Consider the following 26,002-nt stretch of genomic DNA (forward strand, 5'->3'; position numbering starts at 1 on the left):
CATAAGAGCAACTTTCATTATGAGACAGTGTAACTTCAAGCTTAAGATAAAGTTGACAGAAAGATCACATGGTTATTACCAAAACACTGAAGAATACTCTCTTGCACAAGGACAGCCAGGTTAGGGCAGTAAAGGGTACAATTCCAAAAGCAAAACTCTGCAGAAGGGCAACTAAGAGAAAAGTTTGATATGTATGTGCTTCTATTATACACTGGTGCTTTGTTTTGTTTTTTAATTATTAGTGACTTATTTCGTGTTGCTGAGCATTTTAATCCCTTCAAGTGTGTCTCAATTCTAAAATTCAAAAGCAAATACAAAAATAATTTCTACGTATATGACCCAGAAAGAGTTTTTCTCTGATAGAAAAATAAATATTGAAAATTTTCAAGATTAAATTATTTCCTTTAAGAAAACTTTATAACAAAATCTTAAGAAAAGAGATGTTTGTTAAATAGATGAATTTTGTAATCTGCCCCTTTTAATAAAAAGTACCTATATTTCAATGCAAATTCAACTTTGCATTTACACAGCTAAATTAAAGCCTTTGCAATTTTATTTCATCAGAGAAAGGAAAAGAAAGCTGGAAATGCCTGGCATTTTAAAGGATTACTATGAAAGATCACTTACAAAACATCATCCACATCAAACCAGATTCTGATAAGCTAAATATTTCCTTATCATTAGGTAGCAATTCTTTGACGTCTCAACTCAAGAGAACTAGGCCTGCCTCAGAGTTTCTATTTGCAAGAATTCTAAAAATGTTTCCCAGGTCTTCACGAATTATCATCTAATTTAAATCACTATTAAAGACAAGAATAGCCATCAATGAGGTAATTAATGTCCCTATTCCATCATATTCCATACTCCTAACTTGTACAACATTGGTCCTAACTAGGGATTTACATACTGCCACAAATGAACCTGAAGGCAGGTGCATCACAGAAGCTCTAGAAAGGATAGTAAAGTTAGAGAAACAACAACTATTTTTTGATCCTGGTAATTTCGTGTCTGGACATTCTTGCTGACTTGCTGATATTTCAAAACATTCAGGTTATTGTTTTCAACTAAGACATCCTACGACTGAAGAGGGGAGGAATTTGTTATAATGATTAACCTTTTAGAAATCTGAGAATTGACCATTTGGTTAGAATACAACATTTCCAAAAGGATCAGATGACTTTTCTTTGAAAAAGAACAAAAGGAACTGAATTTTGTCCTAGGATTTGAGAATAACTTTTGAAAAGAATTTCTAAGAAACTAGCAACACTAAAGTAAGAAATTTAGTGACTCTGAATGAAACATAGAATGTCTTCCTGATCTTCATTTATATAAAATAGAACAACTTTCAAAAAAGTCCAGTATCTCTAAGCCCCTTACAGACTGGTTCATTAAAGACAGGTAGAGCCCAGGAAGTCACGGGGGCCAAGCAGAAAGCTCTGTGTGCCCTTCAGTACCACAGAGAGAGATTCTTAAGTGGTGGAGAATGTAAATGTAATAGGTGATATGAGAGAGAAGTGGTACCAAACAAGGCAGAGTTGAGTCCTGATTTGAATCATTACTGACATTCCTACAATGGCTGATTCCAAGCTGGCAACTGTAGAGCAACTGCCATGCAAAATTCCTCAAAACTTAACAACAGGCAAGTCTACATGAGATGGCTCTGGCAACCCATGGCCAAGGGATTTAATCATTCAAAGGTCTGTATGTGAAACATCCCTTCAGTACAGGGCAGTACCCTCCAACCTAACTTGGCGCATGAAAAGAATATATTTAGCATATGCATGTCATGAAGTATAATAATAAACTTCCAGCAAATCATTACTCAAAGTAAGAACTAGGTCAGAACTAATACCATCTTGACATATGTGCCTTTCATCTATTATTCTACCTGCCTTCCCAAACCCAAAGTAACCATCACCATATGTTTTCCTCTACGAGTGTGATACATACACATGTATGTGTCCCTAAACGGTAAACTACTTAGTTTTGCATGCTTTAGTTTTTTAAAAATGGCATCATGCTGCTTTTAATTCAAACTTATGTTTCAAAGATGTATCCAGGCTGTTCATATACATGCTATTTATTTATTTGCAATGCTCTCCACTACCCCTTTGTACAAAAGAACATTTGTGCATTTATACATTCTCCTGCCATTGCTATTTGGTTCTTTTCAACATTTTACTTATTAACAATATTGCTATTATAAAGTCTTTTTCCTGTCCCTGATATAAGTTTCCCTAGGACACGTGCGTAATAATTCCTATCAAAATATTTTCAAAATCCAAGTGCAACCCATTTCATTAGTAGGTCAAAGACAGGAATTGTTTTTAAAATGTAATAGACTAGAAAATAGCAAAAGGCAGTGCCAAAGAAAGAGTATTACTTCATGAGCCTCTGTTTAATATTCACCCACCAATATGTGTTTACAAGGTGAAACTGTAAAATGTATTTCTTACTACAGGACTAAAAAAAAGTCGTAAAGTCACCCCTCTAGGTATATCCCCAAGTGTAAAAAGTGAGCTACTAAATTTTATGAAATGTGGATGTCCAACTTTCTAAGACAATGCCAAATTCTTTCCTAAGTGGTTATACCAATTTACACTCCAATTAAAAACACGTAAGTTTTCCTGGTAATCCACTTCCTTGCTAATTCTTGGTATTATCAGGCTTAAGAATTTTGAGCTTATCTGGTAGATACAAAACAGCATCCCACTGTGGTCTTGGGCATTTCTATGATTACTAATGAGACTGATCATCTTTTCACATTTTTACTCCCCATTCCTCTTTCTTGTCTGAAATGTTTTTCTGTTGTGTTGTCTTTTCTTACTGATTTCTAGGCTGTGTGTATCTATTCATATACGCATGCATATATACGTGAATCCTTTGTTAGCTATGTGTTTCAATATTTTCTCTCAGTTTGAGACTTTTCCTTCTACTTTCTTTACAGTGTCTTTTAATGAACAGTTGTATTTAATTTTAATTTAGTAACATTTATCATTCTCTCCTGTGTACAGCATTTGATGTTTTAAGAAGTTCTTCACGCCCTCAAGATCATAGATGTTTTAGTTTTATCTTCTCCATGTATTAAAAGTCTTTGCCCTTCCCCAAAGATCTGCAATGTCCCTTGTCGTGCATCAGTTTTCCTATGGGTCTGTTTCTGGGTTCTGTATTCCACTCCATTAGTCAATTTACCTATTCTGAAGCCAATAATTTATCATCTTAATTTCTACAGCTTCTAAATAAGTCTTGAGAACTGACAGGAAAAGACCCCTAATTTTTTTCTTCTTTAGGAATATCTGGCTATTTGGGGACTTTTTTTGTTCATCAAATTCCTCAAAAAATTTAATGCTAATAATTTAAGTATAACTCCACTGAATGTGTACTTCATGTGAGAATCATCTTTTTGATACTAGTAAGTCTTCCTATTCAGGGGATGTGTCTCCATTTAATGCTTGTTTAATGTCTTACAATAAAGTTTCATAAATTTCCATATATCTTACATATATTCCTACATCCATTACATTTTTTGTTCCTACTGTCAATGGTATCTTCTCTTGACTGACATCTTTTTTTTCCCCTGCTGGTATAAAGAAATGCAATTGATTATTTTTTATATGGATCTTATGTTTAGCCCTCTTGTCATACCCTTATTATGGCTAACAATTTGTAGATCATTTAAGTTTCATGCCACTTGAAGAGAAGAGTATTGTTTCTTCCTTTTCAGTGCTTATTTATTTTATTCCTACTTCCTGTCTTTCCACACAGACAAAGGCTTTCAGAACAATGTTGAACAGAAGCGGTAATAGCAGGCCTCTTGTCTTGTATCTGATTTTAGGAGACTACTTCTAACATTTTACCACTAGAAAACAGATACCCTTCTCATCAGACTAAGGGTTTTCTTCTTTTCCTAGTTTGCTGAGAGCTTTTTCCACAAATAGACATTTCTCCAATGTTCTTTCTCAGTCTACTGAGCTAATCATATGATTTCATTTTAATTGGTTAATGTCATGAAAAAAATTTAATGATCTTTAGTAGAAACCACTCTTGCATTCCTGGGAAAACCTAACTTGATCTTTTTTTTTTTTTTTTACAAGCTACTGGATTTCATCTATATTCACAAGACTGGCTTCTATTATTCCTTTCTTCCATTGTTTTTGTCAGAGTTGAGTACAAAGGTTATACAAGCCTGAAATAATGAGTTTGGGAGTGTAACCCCATTCTTCTATTCTCTGGAACAGTTTGTATAAGATTGTAATGATCTATTCATTACAGGTTAGTTAAAACACCGAAAATGTAGATCACTAACATGTAAAAACAAACCAGTCTGTTGCTTTCTCTGTGAAAACTTATTTAACCACTGATTCAATTTCTTCAGTGGTTATATTACTATTCTAGCCTATGATTTCTTCTTGAGACTGAAATTTCATGTTTATTAGCATAAAGTTTTTCAAAGTATTTTCTTAATATCTTTGTAATTTCTGCTGTAGTTGTAAAAATTTGTATTATTTATTGAGCTTATTCTCTTTATACCCCTGTTCAGAGGTTTAGCCTTGTGTTGATCCTCTCTACTGCATCTCTATATTCAACTTCACTAACTTTTGGTACTTTTATTATTTGCCTTCCTTCCATTTTCTTTGAACTTGATTAATTCTTCTTTTTATAACCTATTAAGGGTAAATGCTTAGCTATTAATTTTTGGTCTTTTCCCTTGCTAATATATACATTTAAGGTTATGAATTTTCCTGAAAGTATCACTGTAGCCAAATTTAATAAATTAAGACATTCAATATTTTCATAATCATGAGCTAAGAATGGTTTTTACATTTTCAAATGGCTAAAAAACTCAAAAGAATAATATTTCATAAGACATGAAAATTATATGAAATTAAATTTCAGAGTACTTAAATAAAGTTTAATTGGAACATAGCTATGCATATTCATTTATATATTGCCCATGGCTGCTTTTGCGCTATAATTGAACAGTTGCATCGGGGACCATATGGCCCTTGAAAGCCTAAAATATTTACTATCTGCCCCCTTAAGAAAAAGTTTGCCTGACCCTGGTTTAACATATGAGTGAATTAGAACAAGATGACAGACTAAGCATGCTTAGTTTCTACCTGCCTCTCAAAATCTCACCAAATCATCTCAAAAGATATCTTAAAATTTCTAAATCCTTTGTGGTTTTGTAATAAAAACTATCATAGAAGGCGGGGCAAGATGGCAGACTGGTGAGCTGTATGTTTTAGTTACTCCTCCAGGAAAGTAGGTAAAAAGCCAGGAACTGCGTGGACTGGACACCACAGAGCAATCTGTCTTTGGGCATACTTCATACAACACTCATGAAAACGTGGAACTGCTGAGATCAGCGAAATCTGTAAGTTTTTGCGGCCAGGGAACCCGCGCCCCTCCCTGCCAGGCTCAGTCCCGGGGGAGGAGGGGCTGTCAGCTCCAGGAAGGAGAAGGGAGAATTGCAGTGGCTGCTCTTATCGGAAACTCATTCTACTGATTCAAACTCCAACCATAGATAGACTGAGACCAGACACCAGAGACTCTGAGAGCAGCCAGCCCAGCAGAGAGGAGACAGGCATAGAAAAAAAACAACACGAAAAACTCCAAAATAAAAGCAGAGGATTTTTGGAGTTCTGGTGAACACAGAAAGGGGAAGGGCGGAGATCAGGCCTAGAGGCGCAAATGCAAATCCCGAAGCAAGGCTGATCTCTCTGCCCTGTGCACCTTTCCTTAATGGCCCTGGTTGCTTTGTCTATTAGCATTTCAATAACCCATTAGATCTCTGAGGAGGGCCGTTTTTTTTTTTTTTTTTTTTTTTTTTTTAAATCCTTTTTGCTTTTTCTAAAACAATTACTCTAAGAAGCTCAATACAGAAAGCTTCAAAGAATTGAAATTTGGGCACGTCAAGTCAAGAGCAGAACTAAGAGAGCTCTGAGACAAAAGGCAATAATCCAGTGGCTGAGAAAATTCACTAAACAACACAACTTCCCAAGAAAAGGGGGGTGTCCGCTCACAGCCACCATCCTGGTGGACAGGAAACACTCCTGCCCATCGCCAGCCCCATAGCCCAGAGCTGCCCCAGACAACCCAGTGTGACGGAAGTGCTTCAAATAACAGGCACACACCACAAAACTGGGCGTGGACATTAGCCTTCCCTGCAACCTCAGCTGAATGTCCCAGAGCTGGGAAGGGGGAGCAGTGTGAATTAACAGAGCCCCATTCAGCCATCATTTGAGCAGACTGGGAGCCTCCCAACACAGCCCAGCAGCCCAGAACTGCCCTGGGTGGACGGCACTCACCTGTGACATAGCACAGTCATCCCTCAACAGAGGACCCGGGGTGCACAGCCTGGAAGAGGGGCCCACTTGCAAGTCTCAGGAGCCATACGCCAATACCAAAGACTTGTGGGTCAGTAGCAGAGATAAACTGTGGCAGGACTGAACTGAAGGATTAGACTATTGCAGTAGCTTTAAAACTCTAGGATCATCAGGGAGATTTGATTGTTAGGGCCACCCCCCCTCCCCAACTGCCCAGAAACACGCCCCACATGCAGGGCAGGCAACACCAACTACACACGCAAGCTTGGTACACCAATTGGGCCCCACAAGACTCACTCCCCCACTCACCAAAAAGGCTAAGCAGGGGAGAACTGGCTTGTGGAGAACAGGTGGCTCGTGGACGCCACCTGCTGGTTAGTTAGAGAAAGTGTACTCCACGAAGCTGTAGATCTGATAAATTAGAGATAAGGACTTCAACTGGTCTACAAACCCTAAAAGAACCCTATCAAGTTCAACAAATGCCACGAGGCCAAAAACAACAGAAAATTATAAAGCATATGAAAAAACCAGACGATATGGATAACCCAAGCCCAAGCACCCAAATCAAAATACCAGAAGAGACACAGCACCTAGAGCAGCTACTCAAAGAACTAAAGATGAACAATGAGACCATAGTACGGGATATGAAGGAAATCAAGAAGACCCTAGAAGAGCATAAAGAAGACATTGCAAGACTAAATAAAAAAATGGATGATCTTATGGAAATTAAAGAAACTGTTGACCAAATTAAAAAGATTCTGGACACTCACAGTACAAGACTAGAGGAAGTTGAACAACGAATCAGTGACCTGGAAGATGACAGAATGGAAAATGAAAGCATAAAAGAAAGAATGGGGAAAAAAATTGAAAAACTCGAAATGGACCTCAGGGATATTATAGATAATATGAAACGTCCGAATATAAGACTCATTGGTGTCCCAGAAGGGGAAGAAAAGGGTAAAGGTCTAGGAAGAGTATTCAAAGAAATTGTTGGGGAAAACTTCCCAAATCTTCTAAACAACATAAATACACAAATCATAAATGCTCAGCGAACTCCAAATAGAATAAATCCAAAAAAACCCACTCCGAGACATATACTGATCACACTGTCAAACATAGAAGAGAAGGAGCAAGTTCTGAAAGCAGCAAGAGAAAAGCAATTCACCACATACAAAGGAAACAGCATAAGACTAAGTAGTGACTACTCAGCAGCCACCATGGAGGCGAGAAGGCAGTGGCACGATATATTTAAAATTCTGAGTGAGAGGAATTTCCAGCCAAGAATACTTTATCCAGCAAAGCTCTCCTTCAAATTTGAGGGAGAGCTTAAATTTTTCACAGACAAAGAAATGCTGAGAGAATTTGCTAACAAGAGACCTGCCCTACTGGAGATACTAAAGGGAGCCCTACAGACAGAGAAACAAAGACAGGACACAGAGACTTGGAGAAAGGTTCAGTACTAAAGAGATTCGGTATGGGTACAATAAAGGATATTAATAGAGAGAGGGAAAAATATGGCAAACATAATCCAAAGGATAAGATGGCCGATTCAAGAAATGCCTTCACGGTTTTAACATTGAATGTAAATGGATTAAACTCCCCAATTAAAAGATATAGATTCGCAGAATGGATCAAAAAAAATGAACCATCAATATGTTGCATACAAGAGACTCATCTTAGACACAGGGACACAAAGAAACTGAAAGTGAAAGGATGGAAAAAAATATTTCATGCAAGCTACAGCCAAAAGAAAGCAGGTGTAGCAATATTAATCTCAGATAAAATAGACTTCAAATGCAGGGATGTTTTGAGAGACAAAGAAGGCCACTACATACTAATAAAAGGGGCAATTCAGCAAGAAGAAATAACAATCGTAAATGTCTATGCACCCAATCAAAGTGCCACAAAATACATGAGAGAAACATTGGCAAAACTAAAGGAAGCAATTGATGTTTCCACAATAATTGTGGGAGACTTCAACACATCACTCTCTCCTATAGATAGATCAACCAGACAGAAGACCAATAAGGAAATTGAAAACCTAAACAATCTGATAAATGAATTAGATTTAAAAGACATCTACAGGACATTACATCCCAAATCACCAGGATACACATACTTTTCTAGTGCTCACGGAACTTTCTCCAGAATAGATCATATGCTGGGACATAAAACAAGCCTCAATAAATTTAAAAAGATTGAAATTATTCAAAGCACATTCTCTGACCACAATGGAATACAATTAGAAGTCAATAACCATCAGAGACTTAGAAAATTCACAAATACCTGGAGGTTAAACAACACACTCCTAAACAATCAGTGGGTTAAAGAAGAAATAGCAAGAGAAACTGCTAAATATATAGAGACGAATGAAAATGAGAACACAACATACCAAAACCTATGGGATGCAGCAAAAGCAGTGCTAAGGGGGAAATTTATAGCACTAAACGCATATATTAAAAAGGAAGAAAGAGCCAAAATCAAAGAACTGATGGATCAACTGAAGAAGCTAGAAAATGAACAGCAAACCAATCCTAAACCAAGTACAAGAAAAGAAATAACAAGGATTAAAGCAGAAATAAATGACATAGAGAACAAAAAAACAATAGAGAGGATAAATATCACCAAAAGTTGGTTCTTTGAGAAGATCAACAAGATTGACAAGCCCCTAGCTAGACTGACAAAATCAAAAAGAGAGAAGACCCATATAAACAAAATAATGGATGAAAAAGGTGACATAACTGCAGATCCTGAAGAAATTAAAAAAATTATAAGAGGATATTATGAACAACTGTATGGCAACAAACTGGATAATGTAGAAGAAATGGACAATTTCCTGGAAACATATGAACAACCTAGACTGACCAGAGAAGAAATAGAAGACCTCAACCAACCCATCACAAGCAAAGAGATCCAATCAGTCATCAAAAATCTTCCCACAAATAAATGCCCAGGGCCAGATGGCTTCACAGGGGAATTCTACCAAACTTTCCAGAAAGAACTGACACCAATCTTACTCAAACTCTTTCAAAACATTGAAAAAAATGGAACACTACCTAACTCATTTTATGAAGCTAACATCAATCTAATACCAAAACCAGGCAAAGATGCTACAAAAAAGGAAAACTACCGGCCAATCTCCCTAATGAATATAGATGCAAAAATCCTCAACAAAATACTTGCAAATCGAATCCAAAGACACATTAAAAAAAATCATACACCATGACCAAGTGGGGTTCATTCCAGGCATGCAAGGATGGTTCAACATAAGAAAAACAATCAATGTATTACAACACATTAAAAACTCGAAAGGGAAAAATCAATTGATCATCTCAATAGATGCTGAAAAAGCATTTGACAAAATCCAACATCCCTTTTTGATAAAAACACTTCAAAAGGTAGGAATTGAAGGAAACTTCCTCAACATGATAAAGAGCATATATGAAAAACCCACAGCCAGCATACTACTCAATGGTGAGAGACTGAAAGCCTTCCCTCTAAGATCAGGAACAAGACAAGGATGCCCGCTGTCACCACTGTTATTCAACATTGTGCTGGAAGTGCTAGCCAGGGCAATCCGGCAAGACAAAGAAATAAAAGGCATCCAAATTGGAAAAGAAGAAGTAAAACTGTCATTGTTTGCAGATGATATGATCTTATATCTAGAAAACCCTGAGAAATCAACGATACACCTACTAGAGCTAATAAACAAATTTAGCAAAGTAGCGGGATACAAGATTAATGCACGTAAGTCAGTAATGTTTCTATATGCTAGAAATGAACAAACTGAAGAGACACTCAAGAAAAAGATACCATTTTCAATAGCAACTAAAAAAATCAAGTACCTAGGAATAAACTTAACCAAAGATGTAAAAGACCTATACAAAGAGAACTACATAACTCTACTAAAAGAAATAGAAGGGGACCTTAAAAGATGGAAAAAATATTCCATGTTCATGGATAGGAAGGCTAAATGTCATTAAGATGTCAATTCTACCCAAACTCATCTACAGATTCAATGCAATCCCAATCAAAATTCCAACAACCTACTTTGCAGACTTGGAAAAGCTAGTTATCAAATTTATTTGGAAAGGGAAGATGCCTCGAATTGCTAAAGACACTCTAAAAAAGAAAAACGAAGTGGGAGGACTTACACTCCCTGACTTTGAAGCTTATTATAAAGCCACAGTTGCCAAAACAGCATGGTACTGGCACAAAGATAGACATATAGATCAATGGAATCGAATTGAGAATTCGGAGATAGACCCTCAGATCTATGGCCGACTGATCTTTGATAAGGCCCCCAAAGTCACCGAACTGAGCCATAATGGTCTTTTCAACAAATGGGGCTGGGAGAGTTGGATATCCATATCCAAAAGAATGAAAGAGGACCCCTACCTCACCCCCTACACAAAAATTAACTCAAAATGGACCAAAGATCTCAATATAAAAGAAAGTACCATAAAACTCCTAGAAGATAATGTAGGAAAACATCTTCAAGACCTTGTATTAGGAGGCCACTTCCTAGACTTTACACCCAAAGCACAAGCAACAAAAGAGAAAATAGATAAATGGGAACTCCTCAAGCTTAGAAGTTTCTGCACCTCAAAGGAATTTCTCAAAAAAGGTAAAGAGGCAGCCAACTCAATGGGAAAAAATTTTTGGAAACCATGTATCTGACAAAAGACTGATATCTTGCATATACAAAGAAATCCTACAACTCAATGACAATAGTACAGACAGCCCAATTATAAAATGGGCAAAAGATATGAAAAGACAGTTCTCTGAAGAGGAAATACAAATGGCCAAGAAACACATGAAAAAATGTTCAGCTTCACTAGCTATTAGAGAGATGCAAATTAAGACCACAATGAGATACCATCTAACACCGGTTAGAATGGCTGCCATTAAACAAACAGGAAACTACAAATGCTGGAGGGGATGTGGAGAAATTGGAACTCTTATTCATTGTTGGTGGGACTGTATAATGGTTCAGCCACTCTGGAAGTCAGTCTGGCAGTTCCTTAGAAAACTAGATATAGAGCTACCATTCGATCCAGCGATTGCACTTCTCGGTATATACCCGGAAGATCGGAAAGCAGTGACACGAACAGATATCTGCACGCCAATGTTCATAGCAGCATTATTCACAATTGCCAAGAGATGGAAACAACCCAAATGTCCTTCAACAGATGAGTGGATAAATAAAATGTGGTATATACACACGATGGAATACTACGCAGCAGTAAGAAGGAACGATCTGGTGAAACATATGACAACATGGATGAACCTTGAAGACATAATGCTGAGCGAAATAAGCCAGGCACAAAAAGAGAAATATTATATGCTACCACTAATGTGAACTTTGAAAAATGTAAAACAAATGGTTTATAATGTAGAATGTAGGGGAACTAGCAGTAGAGAGCAATTAAGGAAGGGGGAACAATAATCCAAGAAGAACAGATAAGCTATTTAACGTTCTGGGGATGCCCAGAAATGACTATGGTCTGTTAATTTCTGATGGATGTAGTAGGAACAAGTTCACTGAAATGTTGCTATATTATGTAACTTTCTTGGGGTAAAGTAGGAACATGTTGGAAGTTAAGCAGTTATCTTAGGTTAGTTGTCTTTTTCTTACTCCCTTGCTATGGTCTCTTTGAAATGTTCTTTTATTGTATGTTTGTTTTCTTTTTAACTTTTTTTTTTCATACAGTTGATTTGAAAAAAGAAGGGAAAGTTAAAAAAAAAGAAAAAAGACAAACAAAGAAAAAAAAAAAAAAAAAAAGACGTAGTGCCCCCTTGAGGAGCCTGTGGAGAATGCAGGGGTATTCGCCTACCCCACCTCCATGGTTGCTAACATGACCACAGACATAGGGGACTGGTGGTTTGATGGGTTGAGCCCTCTACCATAAGTTTTACCCTTGGGAAGACGGTTGCTGCAAAGGAGAAGCTAGGCCTCCCTGTATTTGTGCCTAAGAGTCTCCTCCTGAATGCCTCTTTGTTGCTCAGATGTGGCCCTCTCTCTCTGGCTAAGCCAACTTGAAAGGTGAAATCACTGCCCTCCCCCCTACGTGGGATCAGACACCCAGGGAAGTGAATCTCCCTGGCAACGTGGAATATGACTCCCGGGGAGGAATGTAGACCCGGCATCGTGGGATGGAGAACATCTTCTTGACCAAAAGGGCGATGTGAAAGGAAATGAAATAAGCTTCAGTGGCAGAGAGATTCCAAAACGAGCCGAGAGATCACTCTGGTGGGCACTCTTACGCACACTTTAGACAACCTTTTTTAGGTTCTAAAGAATTGGGGTAGCTGGTGGTGGATACCTGAAACTATTAAACTACAACCCAGAACCCATGAATCTCGAAGACAGTTGTATAAAAATGTAGCTTATGAGGGGTGACAGTGGGATTGGGAATGCCATAAGGACCAAACTCCACTTTGTCTAGTTTATGGATGGATGTGTAGAAAAGTAGGGGAAGCAAACAAACAGACAAAGGTACCTAGTGTTTTTTTTTACTTCAATTGCTCTTTTTCACTCTAATTATTATTCTTGTTATTTTTGTGTGTGTGCTAATGAAGGTGTCAGGGATTGATTCAGGTGATGAATGTATAACTATGTAATGGTACTGTAAACAATCGAAAGTACAATTTGTTTTGTAAAAAAAAAAAAAAAAAAAAAGAATAAGCTGAAACCAAAAAAAAAAAAAAAACTATCATAAACAAACATTATGGAATTCATGGAAAGAAAAAAAATGTAGACTGGATCAGGACCCAAAACAGGAAAGCTACTGCTACAATCAAAGAAAAGAAAATGCTACTACAAAAACAGGAAGAGTTCTTCATTTAAAAAGTCCCAGAAAAATTCCAAATTCATAATCAATAAATAAAGGGAGGCTCTGAAAGAAACACCAAGGTAATTTTAACAACTGGATCAGCCTTAGCCACTCCCTTTTAGCATATATATATATATTTTATATATCTAAATATATATAATATACATAATTACAGGCAGCATCAACTTTTACTTCCAAGATCAAGCAATCTGAACAACTTCTAAACAAAGTTCATGCTCTACCTCAGGAGACAAATGAATATAAGGTTTAAGCTGGACACCAGAACAAAAAAGAAAGAATTGATTACTAAGCCAATTACCATTGTAGAACTCAGAAACAAATTTTTAAAACTCAAGCCCTAAAACAAACTAATAAGACAACAATAACAAATCCACACAGGACCCCAAAATGTTTAAGTGATCAAATGCTACTAATCTTTCAATTAACAGATGATTTCTCTGTACAGATCTCATTCTATGAATACAGTATAACCCCAATACCAAATCAAAAAAGGATAACACACAAAATAAAATACAAAGATCAATTCAACTTTACGATTAAAATAAAATATTTTAAAAGATTTCCATAAGTGTATTTTAAAAGTAACCACCACCACAACCACCCCCACCAGCCACAATGACTAAGTTAGGTTTTTTCTAATAATACAAGACCAATTCTGCATTAGTAAATCTATTAATATAATTCAGTATAATGACGGCTATATGAGGTAAATGATAAGTAACAAACTCCAACCAGGTTAAAATAGAAGAAAACTCCTTGAACTTGAAAATTATCAATAAAATATTAAAGAGATTCATCAAAGTTAAAAGAAAAATAAGAATGAGCACCTTCATCTCAACATGTGAATATTACACCAACAGCCTTAGCCAATGTGAAAAAATACAAAAAATATGTCATATTAAAAATGTTAGGAACAGATAAAAATTCCATTATTTATAGATAATGAACTTTCATCTGAAAAACACAAGAGAATTAATTGAGAAAGAACTAATTATTAATATAAGTAATTAGTAAGCTAGCCTAATATAAAATAAGCATATAAAATTTAATAATAACTTTCTGACAGACCTACAAAAATCAGACTGCAACAGAAAGAAGGGAAAAAGGATCCTATTCAAAAGAACAAAAACTATTTAAAAAAAAAAACAGTAGGAATAAATCTAAAGAAAAAACAAAAAGATCAATGTGAAGAAAACTATAAAATTTTCCTGAAGGACATTATTTAGTGAAAGTCCAACCAGAGTCCCAAAAGAGTATTTTCCCCACTGTTTTAAAAATATAATTCTAAAGTCATCTGGGAGAACCGATGTGTGAGAATTGCCCAAAACATCTTCAAGGAAAAAAATGAAAAGGAATAATGAAGGGATCTTAACACTCTCTCTATATCAAAATTTTTTAATTTACTTTAGTTACTGAAATTGTATTAGGATGGCATATTAGGAAACAATATCTACAACACCTTTAACAAAGACTAATACAAAAATCTCTTTTAAATAAATAAGTAGTTATTAAATAATCTTATAGAAAGGAGGGTGGAGAATATATGGTAATTTACAGAAAAGGAAAAGCAAGCATTATTTAAAAAGAAAAATATCACAGAAGGATTTGGGGAAATGCAAATTAAAATACTGAGTTTTATTTTTTTTACCGTAGCAAAACATTAAATGCTGGCAGTGGTATGAGGACAGGTACTCTCATATAATTGATAATTGCAATCTTTTTAGAATATAATCTAGTAGCAGTTATTAAAATGTAAAATGGACAAATGATCCTTGGAATTGCAATTCCATGTTTAGGATTCTATCCTATAAACACAAAGATAGAAGTTCTCAAGGTCTGATATGCAAGGATATTGAATGCTTCATTATTAATAAAAAGAACATCAAAAAAAAAACTTTAATGTTCACCATTGAAGAAATAATTTAAAATACTGGATAAAACTATCCTACTGATTCCTATGCAGCAGTAAATTTAAAAATAATAATTGATTGTTATCTACTGATATGCAAAAAGCTTTCTACTGATATGCAAAAATTTCCACATGAGTCATTAACTATATACTATGATCCTATTTATGTAGGAAAAAATTCCAAATCTATAAACATACATTTCTGTGTGCAGTTATTTAAGAGATATTAATATTTTAAGTAAAGACTTATGTCAAATTATTGTCTTTTGTTTTTTGATAAATATCTTTATACGCATGCCACCATACATCAGAGGCATCTGTAACTATAAAATATTCTGCATAATTTTTCAAATTAAATACATTATATGCTATTATAAAACAACTAGTTGTAAATCATGATTGCTTAGTTACATAAATATCTTGAGTAAAGTTTATATATAAAGACAGAATATAATTTTTAAAATCTAACATTTAGGATCATCTTCAGCATGCTGAAAAAGAGAATTTAAACTTCTTACCTATTTCATTAATCACTGCTCTTGCTTTGGAGACAAAAGGACCAACTTCACTGGAGTGCATTTTGACTCTTTCCTTAAGGTCAGCACCTGCAAGGTATTTTATTTAGAAAGATAATTGAGTCATCAACAAAATTTTAAGGCAAACAATTAAAAAAGGATTTATAATTCATATAAAACTTGAAGATCAACTGAATTCACCTGCTAAAGGAATTATATTACCTAAGTTTTCCTTTTCAATGACCATCATCAACATGAGTAAAATATGTTTGTTCATGTGCAGCGGTTCTCAAACTTTTTGTCTCAGGACTCCTTTACACTCTTAGAGGCAGAGATTTAGTTTGAATGGGTTATATGTTTCAGTAGCTACTGCATTAGAAACTGAAACCAAGACTTTTTAACTATTTATTTATTTGAAAACACAAATAAACTCAGTAATGTTAACATAAATCACTACAAATTAGTGCTGCTACCTTGATTCTTGCAAACACACCACACACCGGCAGCTTTACCCACCACTGCTTTTGCACCCCCAGTGCAAATGTCAACACAGTGAAAAGCACAATGTTTCAGTGTTATGAAAATATATATATATATATATATTTTTTTTGCTTTGTGGATACCCTCCTTTGTGACTGTGGACCACATTTAAACAAGTGACAAACTGACAATTTCATAATTATGAGATTATCACTGAATCATAACTTCTGAAGAGAAGAAATAAGCATACGGAATTTCTTAAGGATAATTTACACATGTGGCTCAACAAAGATATTTGTTTTGATAAAATTAATCTGAGAAAAGATAAGTCCTTCTTTAAGTAAAATATAACAAAGTAAAATTATAGTACAGAAAGCCTATACTTATCTATTTAATATCTTATTTAGCCCATATTAAGTTAATCATGACTGCATATAATAAAAAGTACTGGCTAGGATTGGAGCAACAGTAATCTCATACACTTTTAATAGAAGAGAAAATGGAGGCTGCAAAAGTAGATATCCTACAATCCATCAATTCTTGTATATATACACACACACACCCTAGAAAAGTTCTCAAATGCATATCCAAGAAAATAAGTACTACATTCAATGCAACATTTACAGAATAGCAAAAAACTTAAATAACCTTAATATCTATCAACAGGAGAATGAATAAAACTGGAATATATTTATACAATAGAAGGTTATACATGTAGCATGAAAATGAATGAACTGGATTATAAACATGGATAAACCTAACAAATAATGGTGAAGGAAAAACATAATTGTTGAAAGATACACAGGACAACACCATTTGAATAAATTGTGTAAACAAGGAGAACACTGTTTAGTGTATGGAAATGATAAACACCAAAACTATATCTATGGTTACCCCGGGGGAAGCAAGGAAGAATGCTAGTATTTGTTTAGTAAATGTTGGCTATTATATACAGGATAATAAAAGTAGAGTACAGAAAAGACCCACTTGATTTATAACAGAAGTGCTACTGCAGCAGTGATGAACAGATTTCCAATAAATGATTCTGGAATAACTGAATATTCACATGAAAAAAACAAATCTTCATCTCTGACCCAATCATATCCATCAAGTCACAGGCTTTTAGGTAAAAGGTAAACCATCAACTTCTAAATGAAAACATCCAAAAGTATTTTCAAGTCCTTTGGGATATTTTAAGATTCCTCCGAAGATTTTCAAAAGGAAAATACTGGACTTAATTAAGATGAAAAATTTCTCTTCATAAAAAGACATTTTGGGGAGTAAAACTAGTACAGTCACTTTGGAAAGCAATTCCATTCCTAGGATACACACCCAACAGATATGCGTAACATGTACACTAAAAGACATGTACAAGCACATTCGTAGCAGCATTATTCATAATAGCCAAAATTTGGCTACTACTACACATAACAACACAAACTGAATCCCATAACATGTTGAGCAGAAGCCAGCCTTAAAAAAAAGTGCATGCTCTACAATTCCAGTTTTATGAAGTATGAAAATAGGCAAATTTAATATTTGGTGATAAAAGTCAGAGTAACCCCAATATCTTTTGGGGGGAGGTAATTAATGACTGAAAGAGGCATGAGAGATGATTGTAGCAGACTGATAATGTTCTATTTCTTAATGTGGGTGGTGTTTACAGGTGAGTTCCTTCTGTAGAAATTTACAGAAATGCATACAAGATTTGTACAATCTGCTTCAATAAAGAAAGTTTACATCAAAAAAAATTCCTGACTCCATACCTTCCACCCCTCCAAAGCTACCACCAATTTCTCTCTTTTTAAAGCCAAAACTCTTCAAAGTGCAGAAATGGCAAAGTCAATCATCAAATTTATATGGAAGGGTAAGGGACTCAAATAACCAAAGCCCCCCTGAAAAAGAAGAATGAAGTTGGAGGACTCATACATCCCAATCTTAAAACTTAAATACAAAGCCACAGTAATAATAATAATAATAATAATAATAATAATAATAAAAGGCAGTGGCACAAGGACAGACATATACATCAATGGATTCAAATTGAGAGTTAAGAAATAAACCCTAACATCTATAGCCAATTGATTTTTGACAAGAGTGTCAAGTATACTCAATGGGGAAAGAATAATCTCTCCAACAATGGTGTGGAAAAACTGGATGTCTATATGCAAAAACTGAATGTGGACCCCCACCTCATACCATATACAAAAAAGCAACTCAAAGTTGATCAAAGACCTAAATACAAGAACCAGAACAATAAAACTCCTAGAAGAAAACAGAGGGCAGCATCTTCAGGACTTTGTGTTAGCCAATGGTTTCTTAGACTTTACACCCAAAGCACAAGCAACAAAAGATAAAACAGATAAACAAGAACTCATCAAAATCAAAAGCTTTTTTCCTCAAAGGACTTTATCATGAAAGTAAAAAGACAACCTACAGAAGGGAAGAAAATATTTGGAAACCACATACATGATAAGGGTTTAATATCTAGAATATATAAAGAAATTATACAACTCAACAAGAATTTAAAAATAGGCAAAAGACTTGAGCAGACATTTCTCCAAAGAAAATATACAAATGGCCAAAAAGCACATGAAAAGATGCTCAGCACCATCAGCCATGAGGGATATGCAAATCAAAACAACAACAAGACACCATTTCACACCCAATAGAATGGCTGCTGTTAAAAAAAAAAAAAACAAAAAAGAAAACTACAAGTGTTGGAGAGGATGGGGAGAAATAGGAACAACATGGATGAACCTTGAAGACATCATGTTTAATTTAATAAGGCAGACACAAAAGGACAAAACCTGTATGATCTCACTGATACGAAATAATTTAAATAAACAAATTCATAGAGTCAGAAACTAGAACACAGGTTACCAAAGGCTGGGATGGAGGTAGGGAATGGAGAGTTAATGCTTAAATTGTACACAGTTTCTATTTAGAGTGATGGAAAACTTTTAGTAATGGATTATGGTAATGGTAGCACAACACTGTGAATGTAATTACCATCAATGAACTATATAATTCAATGTGGTTAAAGGGGAAATTTTAGGTTGTATATGTATTACTTGAATAAAAATGAATAGAACATAAAAATTTCAAAAAACCAATCCATAGGACTGGAAACACAAACAGTGACCCCTAATGTAAACCACGGACTTCAGTTAATAGTACAACTATAACAATATTCTTTCGTCTATTGTAACAAATGTACCACACTAACACAAGGTGTTAATAACAGGCAGGCATATGGGAACTCTGTATTCTCTGCTTAGTTTTTCTGTAAATCTTCAACTTCTTTAATAAAAAAAAAGAAAAAGAAAAATGCTTCCCTTTCTGTCTCCCTTACACCGTCTCTAATCAAGGAGGAAAAAGAGACAGACAAAAAATATATATAAAATAAATAACCTACATAGAAAGTGGCTAAATGTTTTGGGGGAAAAAAGAACAGAAGAGGGTGAATCTAGAGTGCAGAGAGGAGTAACAGTGTGGGACCATGTTACAATATAAAATACTATTGACAAAAATATAACAAAACTAAATATAATCCCAGTATTCCTCATATTTCCACTTTATTATAATTTTGTATGACTCTTCTTTCCTCTATTCAACACAAATATCGGGTCAAGATAACCAATGATGTCCATGCTGCTAAACCTGCGCCTTAACATATAAGCAGCACTGGATGGAGCTGATTCTCCCTGTTTCCATGATCCTGAGTGAGATCAGTCTATTGTTTTCTTTTCCTGTACAGTTTTTGTGTGATGGTTGTATCAAGGTTACCCTAGACTCATAAAATAAGGTGGGAAAGGGTCTCTCTCTATTTTCTGGAAGAATTTATGTAAGACTGGAATGTTCTGTTCCACGAGCAGTTGGGTAGAACGTTACTCCAAACTCACTACAGTCAGGTGCTTTCTGTGTGGCAAGATTTTAAACTACCGCTTCAATCTCTAAATTCTTCTGAGATTACTTGAGTTTTCTATTTCTTAAGTCAATTTTGGTTAAGTTTTATTTTCAAGCCATTTATTCATTCCATCAAAAATTTCAAATCTGTTGATAATAAAGTTATTCTCAGTATTATCTTACCAGTTTAATCTCTGCAGAATTTACAGACACGGCCCCCTTTTTCATTCTAAATATTGTGAATGTGTTCCCTTGTCCTTGACTGACTATGCCCTTGACTAACCATGTCCTAGAGTGACCAGTCATTCACTGACTATGCCAGAAGTTTTGACTATTCAAAGCAGCAACTCTGGCCTTTATTACCCGTCCTACTACAAATGTGTTTTCTATGTCATTCATTTACGCTCCTCATTTCCTTCTTCTTACCCTATTTGGGTTTATTCTGTAGTTATTTTTACAATTTCTTAAAACGGAAGCTTGGTTTATCAAGTCGGAGCCTTTCTTCTTTCCTAACTTATAGCACCACCTTAGCTGTATTACACAACTTTTATAAGAAAAGTATTTTTGTTAGCATTTAGTTTTGAATATGTCTAATTTCCATTTAGATTTCTTTGTTAAGTATAGCTTATTTAGAAATGATTTTAAATTTCCAAATGTAGGGGACTTTTTCTAATTACCTTTTTGGAAATGACTTCTAACTTAACTGCCTTGTGGTAAGAGAATGTGCTCCGATGATAGCAGTCCTTTAAAATCTGTGGCAGCTTTATGGCCTAGCAGATACTTGATTTTTGTAAATATTCCATGTGTGCTTGAAAAGAAATGTGTAGTCATCAACTGCTGAGAGCAATGCTCCATATAGGTACACAAACCTTCAGTATACCAGAAAAAATAATCAACACTATTTATCATCAGGGTCCAATGGACCTTTTATCTTATTTAATATTAGGTCATTTTATAAGTAATTTACAGAAAAGTATAAGGATAGTAAAAAAAAACTTTACTAAAACTTTTAATAAAAATTTAAACTTAACATACCCATATGTTTATTTCATATGTTCCTGGTACATGCATGTGTATGTATACACATATACCTCCCTACATATATATATACACACACACACATATACATATACACACATCTGAAATGGGCTACAACCTTTGAATGAAACTGCCCATCAACTGTCATACATGAGTCTGGTACATATAGTCTTATAAATATTCATTCTAGATTTCAACTACATCTCTAACAGATTCTAGGTTATCAATACACTTCTGGTTCTTCTGCATTTGCACTGTGAAAATGCAATGCTTTTGAAAACTGCGATGGTTCATAATTCTGAAGAGAGGAAAGCTATCTTCTTTGCTTCCTAATGGCAAAATGTTTTCACTATTGGATTTATAAACATGAGGAGTCAGAATGACCAACCCAATGATTTGTTTACATTTGTATGTCTTCTATTTCCTTCCTGTTACCTTTATATACGTACCCGCCTTCAACATTTTTCACTTACAAGTGATGTCAAGTAAATGATCGTGAACAAACATATGGGATGCAAGAACACCATCACACATCCTTTTAGCAAAATGGGATGGTCCAGGTTCTTGTCACAAAATATTGTCTGATGAAGTCCTTCCTGCTGAATGAATGATTAGAAGTAAATTCCATATTCCCTTTCTAAACCACAGAAATATGTTGTTCACTCATCAGTTCCTGGGTTTGAGAAAATTCACCTAGGATACTGTCATCTGAGGAACTATAGTCTAAGATTTCACTTATATGGTCAATTTCACCATCATCATTAGGGTCTAGAGTCCTCGTGTTTCTTTGCATTCATTGTCCCATTCACCTAATAACTATGAATGTCCTCCTCTGTCACTTTTTTTCTCTTTGCCATTATGAGTAGAAAATGATTAATTCTGAATTCTCAACTGTGTTCAATGAAAGCTAAAAGAAAGACTACAAAGATGGTGAATCCATACCAAATACCTTTCTTAAAAGACAATGCAATTATTTGAGCAATACAGTAAGAAAGGTGAAAAATGAAGCAACAGTGATTCATTTGACTTGACTGTTATATCACCCTTCTAAGTGATTCCAACATTCTTCCATTTTCTTATTTTGGTCTTTTTTTTTTTTTTTTTTTTTTCATATTTGGGGACAATTGGGAAAATCATTCTTCAGGTAACGAAATTACCAATATGTTTTAAGGTATAGGGGAATGAAGGAGGTAAGATTCCATAATGTATCTTAAATTCATAACAGGTTCCAATGGAATTATATGGTAATTCTAAGAAGAAAGTAGTTTTATGCAATTAAAACAAACAGTAAATTGTCTGTTCTTCAAAAGATATCTAAGGAATTTTGGGTATCTGTGTGACACCCGAGACTCAGAGCTAGAGCTTGGCAGCTTTGAATGTCAGTATTATGGCAACTGTTGAAAGAGCTGAATTAGAGATATGAACAAAGAGGATCTGGTTAGGACTAAGGCAAATCAGGCCCAAGGGTAAAGGACAATACTGACCGGGTTTTAAAACTAAAACTTTTATATGAGACCAAGGGAGGAGATATTTATTTGGTGCAGGATCTATATTTTCTGTAGCACAGTAACTGAACTTGTACGATCAGTTTGTTTGAACACCACAAGTGCATAGAGCTGTGAAGGGAAAGTGGGATTTGGTGAGTTTGTATAGCCTGGGGTGAAATCCCGACATATCCCAGAGTGACATGGGCAGAGAATAAAAGTGTATTTGCGGGGCCCCACGAGGAACTGGGCAGAAATAAGGAAATGTTGAACTTCCCCACCTGGGTTATTGCCGATTTTCCCGCAAACACTGAGGACTGCCAATTTACTGGGCTGAGCCCTCAGTCTGGGGGCTTTCCCTTTTGAGGCTGGTTGCTGCAAGGGAGAGGCTAAGCCCACTTATAACTGTGCCTAGGAGTACCCCCCAGAGAGCCTCTTCGTTGCTTAGATGTGGCCTCTCTCTCTAGCTAAGCCCACTCAGCAGGTGAACTCACTACCCTCCCCCCTACATGGGAGATGACTCCCAGAGGTGTAAATCCCCCTGGCAACATGAGAAATGACTCCTGGGGATGAGCCTGTAGCCAGCACTGTGGGACTGAAAGAATGTTCTTGACCAAAAAGGAGAAGAGAGATGAATGAAAATATGGTTCCAGTGGCTGAGAGATTTCAAATGGAGTCGAGAGGTCACTCTGGAGGGTACTCTTACGCGCTATATAGATATCACTTTTTAGTTTTTAGTATACTGGAATGGCTAGGGGGAAATACCTAAAGCTGTCGAACTGCAACCCAGTGACCTTGATTCTTGAAGAGGATTGTAAAAATATATTGCTTGCACAGTGTGACTGTGTGATTGTGAAAACCTTGTGGCTCGCATTCCCTTCAGCCAGTGTATGGACAGATGAGTGGGAAAATGGGGACAAAAATTAGATGAATAGGGTGGGATGGAGGGGATGGAAAGATTTAGGTGTTCTTTTTTGCTTTTATTTTTACTTTGGAGTAAGGAAAAGGTTCAAAAATTGATTCTGGTTATGAATTCAAAAATGTATGATGGTGCTGTGAATAACTGTACAATGTGGATGACTATGGGGTGTGTGAATATATCTCAATTAAACTGTATTTTAAAAAGTAAATGAACAATGGGGGGAGGAGGGGAATGGGATGTTTTGGATGTTCTTTTTTATTTAACTCTTTATTTTTTGGAGTAATGAAAATATTCAAGTTTTGATTGTAATGATGAATGCACAACTATATGATGATACTGTGAACAACTGATTGTACACTTTAAATGACTGTATGTTATGTGATTATCTCAATAAAATTACATTAAAAGATATCTAAGAATGAACATCATGAAATATCAATCCAAACAGAACTGCTAAAAAAAGAAATTCAGAAACTAAAAATGAGTCCCGTGGACTATGATAGTATAAAGGTTAAGCTTATTAATAGACCTATTCAAATCTTCTACAGAACTTACTGACATTTTTCCCATTTAATCTATTAATTACTTAGAAAGATGTGATTTACACTGCCCTCCCCCCTACATGGGATCAGACACCCAGGGGAGTGAATCTCCCTGGCAACGTGGAATATGACTCCCGGGGAGGAATGCAGACCCGGCATCGTGGGACGGAGAACATCTTCTTGACCAAAAGGGGGATGTGAAAGGAAATGAAATAAGCTTCAGTAGCAGAGAGATTCCAAAAGGAGCCGAGAGGTCACTCTGGTGGGCACTCTTACGCACACTTTAGACAACCCTTTTTAGGTTCTAAAGAATTGGGGTAGCTGGTGGTGGATACCTGAAACTATCAAACTGCAACCCAGAACCCATGAATCTCAAAGACAGTTGTATAAAAATGTAGCTTATGAGGGGTGACAATGGGATTGGGAAAGCCGTAAGGACCACACTCCACTTTGTCTAGTTTATGGATGGATGAGTAGAAAAACAGGGGAAGGAAACAAACAGACAAAGGTACCCAGTGTTCTTTTTTACTTCAATTGCTCTTTTTCACTCTAATTATTATTCTTGTTATTTTTGTGTGTGTGCTAATGAAGGTGTCAGGGATTGATTTAGGTGATGAATGTACAACTATGTAATGGTACTGTGAACAATCAAATGTACGATTTGTTTTGTATGACTGCGTGGTATGTGAATATATCTCAATAAAATGAAGATTAAAAAAATAAAAAAAATAAAAAAGAAAGATGTGATTTAAAAAGCCCATTATGATGACAGATTTGTCAATTTTTCCTTATAGTGTTGTCAATTCTTGCACTACATATTTTGAAACTATGTTTCTCATAGCATATAAGTTGAGAATTATTATGTCTGCCAGGGGAATTGAAACTTTTACCATTATGTAGCAACTTTTTTATCTCTAATAACTGCTACCTCTAATAAAAATTTTGCTTGAAAGTCTATTTTATTGGCTATTAATATATCTAGCTTTCCCTTAGATAGTATTATACTGGTATATCTTTTACTACTCTCTGACTTTCACTCTATCTCTTTACGTTTTGGGTGTGGTTCATGTAAGCAGCATTTTTTTTTTTTTTAATGCAGGCATTACTTGTCTTCTAATTAAAGAACTTAATACATTTAAACTGACTGTGAAAAGTGATGGATTTGAATTTATTTCTATTATTTTACTTTGGGATATTTAGCCCACTGATTCTTTTTCTTCTCCCCCCATCGTTGTCCTTTTTGTTGTCATTAACTGTCATCTGGGTTGACTGTTTTTCTTATTTATTCAAAAATTATTTGTTCTATGTCAGCTCTTTTAGTGATTACCCTCACTATTTTAACATGTCTACTTAATTGAACAAAGTACCAAGTTAAAGAACACTTTATCCTTCTTGTAATTAATGCAAGAATCTTGGAATGCTTTAATGTTCATAATTCCCTTCCCTGAGCATATGCTTTTGGCATCTGGTAGTTTAGTTTTCTCTTTTTCCCCCCTAGCAAATTAGTTTTTATTTATTACAGCATCCCACAGTCAGAAGTATCTTTGCTTACCAGATTATGCTGGGATTCATTTTTATTCTGCTTAAAGTACATTTTTTAAGAATTTTCTTTAGTGAGATCTATTGGTGATAAATTTCATTAGTTTTTTGTCTTTTTTTCGTTTGTTTGTTTTTTTGTCTGAAATATCTTTATGTTGTCTTCCTTATTGAAAGATAGTTTAGGAGAGTACAGAATTCTAGGTTGAAGTTATTTTCTCTCATTACTTTTGAAGATTTATTTCCATAATCTTCTGAATTCCATTATTGCTACTGAGAAGTCAATTGTTTGAATTATTGCTTTCTTTGTTTTGTGACCTGTTTTGGGGGTTTTAGTCCCCCACCTCCATTCCTACCCCCAGCTCCAGGTGCTTTTCTTCTCATGATCTCTACTGTTGTGCAGTTTCAATGTCATGTGTCTACATGGGATTTCTTTCTATGTATCCTACTTAGAAAATTCTGGGGCTTCTTGTATCCACCC

At 35.3% G+C, this 26,002-nt stretch overlaps 1 protein-coding gene across 3 annotated transcripts in view; it reads right to left on the reverse strand.

Moving 5' to 3' along the window:
* AUH (AU RNA binding methylglutaconyl-CoA hydratase) overlaps positions 1–26,002 on the reverse strand; it is a 178,456-nt gene that overhangs the window by 111,115 nt on the left and 41,339 nt on the right. For all 3 annotated transcript variants that reach the window (XM_037798436.1, XM_037798437.1, XM_037798435.1), the window contains one exon: positions 15,614–15,700. In XM_037798436.1, coding sequence (XP_037654364.1) covers positions 15,614–15,700 — 87 coding nt within the window. The remainder of the gene's footprint in view (positions 1–15,613; positions 15,701–26,002) is intronic.

This window comes from Choloepus didactylus, chromosome 10 (assembly GCF_015220235.1).
Source record: "Choloepus didactylus isolate mChoDid1 chromosome 10, mChoDid1.pri, whole genome shotgun sequence".
Classification (NCBI taxonomy): Eukaryota; Metazoa; Chordata; class Mammalia; order Pilosa; family Megalonychidae; genus Choloepus; species Choloepus didactylus.